The 12287-nt window shown below is 35.9% G+C and overlaps 1 protein-coding gene across 1 annotated transcript in view; it reads right to left on the bottom strand.

Annotated features, from left to right (window-relative positions):
* Window positions 1-12287, bottom strand: part of ADCY2 (adenylate cyclase 2 (brain)) — a gene marked incomplete at its 5' end in the record, with an annotated part of 79177 nt that overhangs the window by 51399 nt on the left and 15491 nt on the right. Inside the window, 2 exons of the mRNA XM_010083650.1 lie at window positions 4916-5013; window positions 7994-8063. Coding sequence (XP_010081952.1) covers window positions 4916-5013; window positions 7994-8063 — 168 coding nt within the window. The remainder of the gene's footprint in view (window positions 1-4915; window positions 5014-7993; window positions 8064-12287) is intronic.

The raw sequence follows: 12287 nt of genomic DNA, 5'->3' as shown, positions 1-12287 counted from the left end.
GTCCAACCATCAATCCAACACCACGTAACCCACCAAACCATGTCCCTAAGCACCACATCTACACGTTTCTTGAACACCTCCAGGGATGGTGACTCCACCACTTCCCTGGGCAGACGATTCCAATGCCTGATCACTCTTTCAGTGAAGAATTTTTTTCTAATATCCAGCCTAAACCTCCCCTGGCACAACTTGAGGCCATTTCCTCTTGTCCTATCAGTTGTTACTTTAGAGAAGAGGCCAGCACCCACCTCACTACACCCTCCTTTCAGGTAGTTGTAGAGAGTGATGAGGTCTCCTCTCAGCCTCCTCTTCTCTAGACTAAACAACCCCAGCTCCCTCAGCCGCTCCTCGTAAGACCTGTGCTCCAGACCCTTCACCAGCTTTGTTGCCCTTCTCTGGACATGCTCCAGCACCTCAATGTCCTTCTTCCAATCATGTATGCCCTTTAGTAAGATTCAAGTAACCATTCCTGCATTTCAAACTATTGGTATTCTTCCTCTGACACGAAGGATGGAAAAAAGGAGCCTGGACACCTTAAGAAATGATTCAACACAAGAATAGCCTTATGAATAAAGTTTGTAGTGCCTCCTTGTAGAAGAAGAAATGAAGATGTTTGTGAGACAAACTGGAGAGCAAGGAAAATAAAATTAACGTGGCACAGGGAGAGCTTACGTGAAGAGTACTTAATCATGAGGGCAACTGGCAAGAATGAAAGGTCTTTGTAGCTGTTTTACATGATCAATGATGTTACTGGGGTGGCACAAGAAAATAATTACATAGCAAGGTGAACAAGATTCTGATTATCAGGACAAAGAGAAAAGGACTGAGGATAAGGAAAAGATCTATCTTAGAACCCAGATTTGAGTGGTGAATATAGATTAAAAAAAGTTGCAAGATTTGTGTCCCCCACATCCCCTTTTTTTCTGGGAACAGCAGACTTCTGTTACAGTTAGGCTATGCTGAAATAGCTTCATGCTGCTCCTAGAAGGAAAGAAGTGAGCTGAAAATGGGAAACAAAATATTACAATTTAAGTGCCACCATAAACAAGCCTCATTTGAGGCAACAATGACAGGAAAGTCATAACATGCATTTATTTTTTTATCACTGCAACATTATAAAAACAGTACAGGTCTTCTCAGTAAACTAATCTCACCTTTACTGTGTAGAGTCATCAAACACATTGCACAAGTCACCAAATGCATTGCATTGACAGATGTGGGCAAACAATCTTGTCAGAAGAGCACATGGGATTCCATAAGCCAACTAACTTTTTACCTGCCTCTTCCTATGCTTCAAGGAATGCCCTCATTTCTGAAAGGTCTGCTTTCTGCTACAGTACCTCACCAGGAACCCTGACAGGACAACCCTTGGTAATAACCTACAGAGGGACAGAGTTTAAAATTAAGGAAACAATATGAGAACTTCCTAGTCTTCAGATAGTTTCAAGTCCAAATAATTTCTGAACTTGTCTATCCTTCTAATATTTTTTCCAGTTTCATTAGTAAATATCTGTTTTGAATAATTAATTTTTAACAGGTGCTATGAGATTGGGAAAAAAAATTATATTTATACATATTCCTGTCTTGTTGGTAGCATTTTATCTGAAAAATAAAAAAAAAATAGTATGAAGATAAAGATACTGAAAAATGGAGAAGAGACAGTATTCTTTCTGCACTTTTGTAACTTTTAGGAAAATATGTAACTTACGGAGCAAGTCCCTTAATGGGACATAGAGAATTTCCTTAGCTTGACAGTTAATTAACATTCATGTTTTGAACTATTTGAGTGCAAATTCTCTTGAGGTGATAAAATCATAATGAAGCAATTACAAGCAACAATTACACAAGGCAATACTGAATTCAGACTTTTTTGCTATTTAATAGTAGCTATTTCTTTCCTAATTGGACTGATGCTTTCCCTAAGCTGCTGGTGGATGCAATGGCTACTTAGACTAACCGTATGGCAGTTTCAGTGTCAGGAAAAATAATTTGAGCATTATAACTCCACTTGAGTTTTCTTTTAAATTAGATACAGCAGAAAAATAGACAATAATGCTGGTTTTCTTTCATTTCTGTTGTCTTATATTTTACATGCCTGTCTTCAGACAAAATTTTTAAGCACTACCTTTTCTATGAAGAAAACAAACAGCACCTGACTCAAAATGTTATGTTAAGGCCTCTTAGCCACCTTCCATGCATAGAACAAGATGATTGTTATTTGGCCATGACTCAGGACGGAAGGACACAATTTCTTGAATGGAGCAGCCTCAGACAGCAAAGACTTGGGAAGAATCTTAAATGTAGCCCGAAACAAATCCCTTACTCAAACAGCACAAGAAGTAACTCCCATTCAACAGGAATATACTTTCATCTGTTCACCAGTTTGCATTTCAAAAAACAACACTACCAATTCCATGTTAGTTGACGGTTTCTCTAAATAAAGAACATAGGGTTGTTGTGAATTACCCGAGATACTTCTATCACCTGGTAAAACAAGAATGCTATAGAGCCACTGAAGGCCTGTTCTGAGGAAATGCAATGATCAAGATTTGCTGTCATTGTAATGTCACATTAAAGACCTGCTGTTCATGATAAATTCCACCCCAAGATGTTGTTTACTTCATTAAATTTATGTTTACTACTTTGCTTAAATATTGGGAAAACACCACACCAGTTTATTGACCTCAGGAAAATTAAAACTCGTTATCTTGAGATATTACTTGCAACTGGCTGGATGCTACTCACCATCAAATATCTCCAAATCTACTCTAAAGCAGCAGGTGGTGTGCCTCCATAGAAATCAATGATATTACACTGCTGCAAAACCAGATTAATGGAACAGTGAATCAATAAAACCCAATGACAGAGGTACTTTATTTCCCTGTCTCGTAAGATCACTGTTTTAAAATCTTGTAGAATCTTTGGAAGAAAAAAAAACCTATATAGAATTTTAGACTAAACTATTTTTATTATTAATTATTTATTTATTGTTGGAAGTAAATAACATTTGCAGCACTGGAGTATGTTTGATTTAAGCTACATTTGTGATGACTACAAACACTGGTGATTTTTCACCTTTTTTTTTTTTTTTATTTGCAATGCTCACAGGTTTCGAGCGAAGATTCAGATGCCTGTATAATACCTTGCTTCTCTGTCTTCCATTTTTGCATCTCTTAAACTAATTCTCAGCCCCCTTGAAGCTGAATACCATACATGTTGGTAAAATTTGATTTTACACTCTTGCTCTTACAATTTAATATGCAGCCCTATAAACGTACCAAAAGATAATTTACATTTTGGTAATGAAAATTATAAAACATATGTATTTTTCACTCTGTTGTTAGAAAGAGATCATATAATATAACCATATGATTTTACAAGTTGGAGGACACCTTCCTTAGTTGAATACAGGTCCTTAGAGTTCACTAATTTAAAGTATCTGATACATTATTATGAGCTACACAATTGGTTTAAGAGACATAATAAGGATATAGTAAAATTAGCATCTTACTACATGTATGACATGATAAATCTACGTTAATTTTCGTGACTGAAATCAAAACACAAAACCAGATTCATAAATCACATTCCTGGAAAGGACTAGTTGGATCCAAGTTTGTTTTTTGGTGTATCACAAACCATGAATTTCCTTGAATTAATTCCTGTACTAATGAAAAGAAAGTATGAGCTTGTAAAATATACACATTATGCAAAATGACAAAATTATTCATGAGTCTAATTTCATATTTTGCAATAGCAATGCCTAAAGTCAGACTGAACCATGTGCAGGACACTGATGAACTCTTGGAAGAGTGTCCCTTTGTGGCTTGTGCCTCCATGTTAGAAACTAGCTGGGAAACCCTTTGCAAAGAAAATGCTCTAACATCTGAATAGAAGTCCATAAAACTTTATACATGTTATAAAACAAGCCTGCAGTATGGAAAGTCAGTTTATAATAACCTAACAGTTCCTTCTCACTTTGAATTAAAATGTAAGTACTACAACACAAGACAAGTCAATCAACTGACAATATAAACACTAATTCACATTTATAACTGAGGTTAAAAATACTAATCGACATTTCCATCATGTCCTGAAAGCATCACACAGAAGAAAAGACTATGAGTCAAGAAATACTGTATCACAAGGAATATACAATGTTGGCTTTGGAAACAATTGCTATAAAACAAATACCAAATTTTCAGTAGGTAAACAATCAACAGCAAAATTCTATTTTAAGAAGTCTAATAAATTATCCCTTATTGGAACTGTCTTCCAGTTTTCTCAGCGTTTCTAGAATATGCACAGATAGAAAGATAGCTGATGTATATGCACAAATATAAACTAGCTTATAATATATGAATTCTGTTAAAAATAATTATTCCAGCAATTGACTATAATATTTAAGAATTAGTTTTTACAAGAGACATTTTATGAATAGTAATGCTCTGTTTGCATGCTGAACAGAGAAGTATTATCACAGTAATATGTTAAATACATTTATTTAATCACAGTCACAGTTCTGCAATCCATTTTGTCCCTCTTCAACATCCCATTGTCACACTTACTTTACACGTAATTTTAGTTGCAAAAATTTATAGCTTATATTATTTTTTTTTACACATATGAATTTCATTCCTGTCATCATGACACATTTTTAAATGCAAGGAGAAAAACTAAAATTAGTAAAGGATTGATACTATCACTTGGCACCATGCTATTGACAGTGTTTAAAATTAGAAACAAGCATAACTTTGAAAATGGGCTGAAATCCTCAATATTCTCTGTTCAGTTTCATTTCCATGAATTTACCTCTGTAATCTGACAATTCCAAAATTTTTTACTTACACATTTTTATTTTTTACATTAATGAGCAAATATACATAGGAATGGGTACATGTTAGATACCACTTACTTTGGCAATACCAGAATCTGCACAACGAAAATGCAGAAGAATATGAGACAGGCACAAGTCACATAATACTTAAATGCAGGCAGAGTAGTTGCTCGATACTAGAAGAAAAAAAAGCAAATGTTAAAAACACAACTTCCAAAGCAGATAAAGTATCACCCAACTGCAATTCCAGCTTAAAGACAGAGATATGTATAGGCACTATTCAGCAACAGTAAATTTCCTGTTGTTCAGTGACTTCCACATCCACTCAAAAAGGGCTAGGGATTATCAGGCATAGTGTTGAATCCTTCTGCTTCTTGAAGAACAGCTTAAGTAACCATATATCATATGGTTTTGTCTTGTTCCTCCACAGAACAGGACCCTCCCAAATTCATCATCAAATTTTAACTAAAAAAACAAAGCATAAAAAAAATATTTTTAGGAATGGCCAATCATTCTTAGTCGATTCCAAGCTTCTCAGTCATTAATTCCACAAACTGATTTTCAGTCATTAATAAATATTGAATGGGCTGAAACAGTTATAAAAAAAGTTATTAAAAGTTATAAAAAACCATTAACTATCATTTAGACAGGAAACTTCTGAGCACACAAAGCAGAAGGAAAGTGTAAACTGTGCTATAGATGTGTATAAATGTTCTGTTTCCAACAGCATAGCTAGTAATCACTCTGACATTTACTGGGGCTATATTATTACTTCAACTAAAATGTCTGTGTTAAAAGGCTTCATATGACCATTGATACAATTAAGGACCTGATATTCTTCGGAGTCAACTTGATCTGTTTCGACATGAAAAAAAATCTATTTATGAATCTCTAATTGGCCTGTCTAGAGACATAAGAATTAAGTGATGAAGTATTTATCAGAATTGTTCTGCTATTTGAGATAGATATGTCTATACTGAAACCAATTAAGTACTCAGAGGGAAATGACCTAAGTGTTGGGCCTATTAAACTTACCCTACTGAAGTTTAAGATTTGGGTATTAAAAATAAATGTACCAAAGATTGTTTTCACAAAGTGCTCAAAATGCAAACCTCATAAAACAGAATGTGCACGAGCTGTACTTTCTAAATGCAAGCACACAGTTGTGTCTTTGTGCATAGTGCCAAGTTCTGCCCTTGAAACTGGTGCACCAAACTTTACATGAATATGTAGAAATTGAGTTTAGCAACCAAACAGTTTTTTGACTTTTGAATTGTATGACAAATTAAAAGCAATCCTTACCACATACCTAACTAAATTTCAAGGCACAAATATGACTTTGCTCGATGGGTACGTTTGCAGTAAGTTTTGTTTTTCCATCTGTTGAATATGTTGTATCTTACTGGTCTTGTCCAACTATTTTGGATGTTGAGCTGCTGTTAAAATCTAAAAATATTCCAACCCACTTGTAAATTCATTTCACCATTTCACACTGCTCCAGACAATTCCCAATGAAGTCAAGCAACTCACTCCTTAGGTTAAATAATTATTTTGCTTCATTACTTGCTGTACTTTCAGGTCCTACAGGGCCTGAAAAGCTCCTGTTTAAATCAAAGGCAGGCTTCTTACTGAGTTCTCTAAAGTTAAGACTGGACTGATGAGTCACTAAAAGGCAGTGAAGAAAGATACTAAAAAGCTGGATCTGAAAAGAACAATTAACTACTTGCCTTTCCATAGCATTCTACAGGCTAGAAGAGATGCTCCCTGTAGGGGAGCATCTATGCAGCTGAATAACTTACCTCCCTGATTTTCTCCCAAGTCCCAATTCCCTAATTGTCCAAAATGGACATATGGTTTTCTCACAAGTTCTCTTTCAGAATTTATCAGTTAGTACCACCCACACTAAAATCTGAACGTGCCCCTACACACACCTTTGATCCACTCAGTGTATCCTTTAAACACTATGGATGAGACCACACGAGGTCTAGCTTCTTCTCTCATGCCACCTCTGAATGGCCCCAATAAGCCTTGAAACTTTGTTCACTGAATGCACTGCCAACAGCATACAACATACGCCTTTGGCAGCTGGCCATTAGACCACTATTCTGCTGAGCTGTGAAAGAATCGGAAAATTATTTCAGATGCTTTGAACTGAAAGACATCTACAAAAATAAATATGTAGCTGATCACCACATGGGACCCAGAGGATACTTTCATATATGCTATACAGTGTGAACACAGTATGGTAATGCTTCCTCTACCCTGTTCTCATCAGGTTCACTCATTTATACAGCCAGTTGTGGTCAAACCTACCTCTTACTTCCCTGAAGGACAGCGTAACTGCTCAGCTATCAGCTGCCCTGTGCTTATGAGAAAGCAGAAAGAGGCTACTCTTTTTTTTTGAAGCTGTGTCAGTATGTAGCAACACACTCAAGCTCTACAAGGCCATGAAACAAAGAAAAGGCCTGACTTTCTAGGCTAGTGGTCATGACAGTCACCTAAAAGGGAGGAATCTTTCATTCTGATCATTACTGCCAGGACTAGAAACAATATCATTTACTCCATCTGCACATACATATCTCAAACGTTTTATCACACAAATTAGTCAAAAGAACATTTAGTGTGTTGCATCCAAGACAGCTGGGCATTTTTCTTAAAGAAACATTTATAGTATTGTTTCCCCAGAATGACTGTGAGCATCAAGTGCAAATAGAGAAAACTAATGAGCAACTCACATCCTTACAAGACTATCACTATAGGTAGAGTCTTTGAGAAACAAAAAAATAAACAAACAAACAACAGTGGAGTTTGATAAATGCCTTTTGAGGATGTAGATGATGGAATTTAGGAATTCTTTGTTCCAGTTACACCAAGATGTGGACAATCAAACATCCTCCCACTTCTGCAACACCATTAAAATTTCAAGAAATTCAAGTGAACTGCAGAGCCTTGCAAACAGCAAAGCAGTCTCAGAAATCACGCTCACAAAATTTCTTATGTAAATGAGCTAAAACATTATTGTAAGGTTTGAGCACTTCTCTCTGAAGGAGAGGTGCTGTGGCCATGGCTCTATATTACAAAATCAAGGGATACAAGCATCACTTAGGATGAGGCAAAGAAGGAATCAACCATGAATTTACAGTGAAAATAACTTACTTCTTTTTCCAGAGTCTTATTATAGAAAAGAAGTGATATTCTTTGAATGTCTTCTGATTTAAGCCACTGCCTAGAAGAGAAAAGGAACATTATAACTGACACAAGAATGAAGTAGTCCTGCTTTTTTATATTACTGAAATGCAGTAAAATAAGAAAATCACCCTGAATAAAGAAAGTTCTTGTGTATTGCAATGTATATGGTGAATTGCAGTGACAGTAAAAGTGGAAACTACAAATCCCCTCTCCATTTTGACTTCCATTGGAAATGTATACATGAAACAAAAGCTCAGATGAACCATTTCTTCTGTGGATCATGCTAAGGACAATCAAGGGAGAGATTTATATGAAGTAATCCTGACACTGACATTCCATTTATGTCCAAAATACTGTAGTATATCCAGAGCACAGAAGAGAACCTGAGATAAAAACAGACCTTCACAAGGTACCTTTAAGCAGCACACTATTACAATACGCAAGAGTGGCAGGTAAATTACACTTTATGAACTCCTATTCTGAATGAAAATGTAAAAAACATTATTAAAAGAGGTAGAGTGATTTTGTCTTTGAGTTGTATTAGTCTCTTGAAATTGACCCTGTACTCTAGAGGTAGATTTTTATCTTTTTACTGATTATAAAAACATCTTTCCTGCTTAAAGATGAGAAATACAAAATAGAAAAAGTTTTTGCATTGAAATGATGAATCTATTTTTAAAGGAGTGAATCTTGACAAAAGCTTGGCATTTTTACAAAATGAAATATCCTAATATGAAAATCTACATTTATTTTAATGGCCAGTTGAAAAGAAACAATATTTAAATTTCTATAGGATTAAGTTGCTTGAACCTCAAGGGGATGAGACAAATTTAAAAAAAATATTTAAGCAGACTACTTCTGTCAATATGCAATATTTGAACTTGAACACTAATAGCACGGCTTGAGATTTTTTTGCAACCTTTCCAGCAATAACTTTAAATAAGGCTTTAAGCTAGTAGTTTAGCTAATGCCTTCTAAATAAAAGGGAATGTTTAAACTGACAGGCTACAATGCAAATAAGTAGCAGCAATGAACCACAGTGGAATATATCCTAAATTAAGGTATTGGGAGAACACGTGTGGACAGAGTGGAGTGTAAGCTATTAGCTTTGATTTATGAAATCTAAAATATTTGTTTCCTTGCCTGGGAGACTATCCGTGTTCCTGTGCAATCAGGTTCATTATAAAAAGGGGATGAAAACTTATTCAGTTCTAGCTATGCTTAATTCAAAAATATATTTCCCAGTTTGCTCTGCAACGGCTCACATCTAGGTCTGATCACAGGATTCCGATAAAAAACAGATACGATAGGCTGTTGTACATATAGCATGATTTTGTTTGGGTCCAGCTATAATCTACTGGAGAAAACACCCAGCTTGAGGAACATTTTTGGTAAGTGCAAGTTTTTTTCCACTTCATTATAACTGAACAGAAAGTAACCATCTTCTCCAAACTGTTACCTAATTTCCCTGTTTTTCTTCTGGTATATGAGAGGTGGATTGATTTAATTACCATTACCACACTGCAAAATTTCTGTCTGCAGATCTACTCCCAAAGGCCTAATTTGGTCTGTACACACTCGATTGCATGTGAAGTCAGTAGTGCCATTTAGAGCAAATGCTGTCTCTTACTCCACATTTTCAGGAGCTTTTAGTTCTACTTTAAAGCTCAGAAAATATTATACTGGTTTTAGGTAGCAGGTGCCGAGAGGTCTGAGATGAAGGAAACATTATAACACAGACAAATGAAAGTGGAGAATAAGTACAGAAGGGGGATCACAAAGTCACATACCTCTGGCACAGAGATAAGGGCTGAAATGTTCTGTCTGCAGCCTGACTCCCTGATGAGCCTAAAGGTTACCAAAGTATCTGCACATACATAGGGATATGCCTCCTCGGAAGCTAGGTACCAAATTTCTGTTTAAATTCGTTCGCTATTCAAGGAACAGCACAGACAGACAGCTGAATCCTGCCTGTATCCACCGGGGCGTGTGTGGTTTGATAGGGCTTGGACCGATTGACAAAGTACAGCAAGGAATTATGCACAGAACACAGAAGCTACCACGACTTAAAGAGAAAAGAGGAAAGAGAGTGTGTCTCTTCAACATAGTAACCTACTAATCAAAGAGCAAATAACTAGTTTAGCTCCCTCTGTAGGTGTATATTTAGCTGGTAGACTGCTCTCCATCTATCCCATGTCCTACAGAAGTCCCTTAACCACCAAGGTTCAGCCTGGGATAGCTAGGGCTACTCATTCCCCTCCTGCGCAGGATGGCATTTTGCAGCCAGGAATACTTTGTTCAAGGTACAGGAAAAGAAACATGTGGAGAAAGTATGAAGTTACACCCTAATGGCTAAGGCACTCAGCTGAGATACAGAAGCTCTTTGTTCCTCACTCGCTCTTTTAAATCTGTACATATATTTCTTTTAATGTAGTGCTCTAACAGAATAATAATGAATAAACAGGTCATAACGTTCCTCACAGAACTTTGCACGGAGCATTGCCAAGTAAACCTACCATGCTGAATCATGTTATAAGGCCAGGAGGCTGCTTTTTTAGATGCCACAGTTTCATCGGCATTACCGAAGAAGGAATTGAACCCAGAAGCCCCTAGTTACTAGTGTGCACGTGGTGCTTGGCAGTTTTGTGGAAAGATGGCTAAGCTAGCTTGTCAACCAGCAGGAGAGCAGCGAGGGAGGAAGCCCAGAGAAAATGCTGCACGGCTTTATAAACCTGAGGTACCATTTCTATATGTACTGTGCTATTTTACACTGTGAAAAAATAGTGATTCATTTGGCTTTGTCTTGGACAAAGAAGATCCAGACTCTACATTTCCTTATCTTCCATTTACTGGCTGTTAAACACCTGGGCACGTAATGTCCAATGACCCACATATTACAACCATTTGCTTGCAACCAGTTACTTTTTTACGGAATGACACATGGCAAAGAACCGTAATGTGGATGAAGAAGTCAGACCTTGCTGACAGCAGAGTGGAAGAAACAACGTATCTGCACAATTAATGTTTGTTTTTAAATTATTTTCATTTAATTCAAATTGAAAAGGTTAAAAGAATGACCATTTCAATATTTTATGTGCAATATTTTTTTAAAATTTTCTTCAGTCATAGACCTATTCGCTATACAGTCCAAACTTTACACTTAAAAACATTTAGAAATACCAGTTTTCTCATAGATTTTCTTAAAAGTTTGCTTCTTTGTTCACAAAAGCAAAAGATTTAACTTCACAGCCACTAAATTACATTAGTTGATAGTGTTATTTTCATTTTATAGCCAAAACACTGAGGCACAAAACCCCACAAATTATAAAGAAAAAAAACATTATTAGTTTTGTGTCCTAAATGTAGGAAATATTTTATCTAATTTTTCCAATGCATTCACGCAGTTAAAATATTACTGAATAAACTTGCCATCTGGGGAGCCAGCACTTTTGACCACTTATTCTCAGGTACCCAATTAACAACATTGTTTAAGTGATTCATTCAGCAAATCAATACAGAGATAGGTAGAGAATCTAGTTTTGAAAGGTGGCATTCAGCCTCTCTGAGGTATAAGATTATTCCTTATCTCTCTGTAATTCTCCATGTAATTCACAAATGCACTGAAACTTTTTCAGCAACATTTTTCATCACACAAACCTCTTTTATCCACAGATTTCTCTGAATTTTACACACTAATTAGATGACAGGGATTCTTTGAGATAAACCAACATACAGTACGATCATACCAATACTTTATTTTAATGCATTTATACAGATGCTTTAGTTTTGACAACAAACCACCATTTTTAGAGTCCACTTACCAGAGCAAGTGTACCTGGAGACACCTTAAAACCCAATAAAATTTGCATGGCTGTTTTAGGCAAGTCTAGTGTAATAAAAAGGCTTTGCCTGTCATATGACCTACCCTCTTTCTCTGTATTCTTTGTATGACCTATAACTACCAACACACTTTTCTATAAATAATAACTGAAAAATATCTTCCTAAAGCCAAGTACCTTTTAACAGGACAATCAGATGCAAAAAAACAAACGTGACATGTGAGTATTTAATAACTATGTGTAATACTCAGATAATTAAGACTATGAGTACCAGAAGTAGGAAGGAAAACATGTAATTCATCACAATTATTGTCCACATTTTTAACAGGCAATTCCCTTACATAAGAAACCTGAACACTTATTTTGGACTGGTATTGATTTTTCTCAGAGTCTTATCTATTCACCAGCAAACAGAGAACATC

This window comes from Pterocles gutturalis, unplaced genomic scaffold (genome assembly GCF_000699245.1).
Source record: "Pterocles gutturalis isolate BGI_N339 unplaced genomic scaffold, ASM69924v1 scaffold1780, whole genome shotgun sequence".
In the NCBI taxonomy this organism is placed as follows: Eukaryota; Metazoa; Chordata; class Aves; order Pterocliformes; family Pteroclidae; genus Pterocles; species Pterocles gutturalis.
The sequence above is the reverse complement of the archived record's forward strand: the minus strand, read 5'-3'. Positions and strand labels throughout refer to the sequence as shown.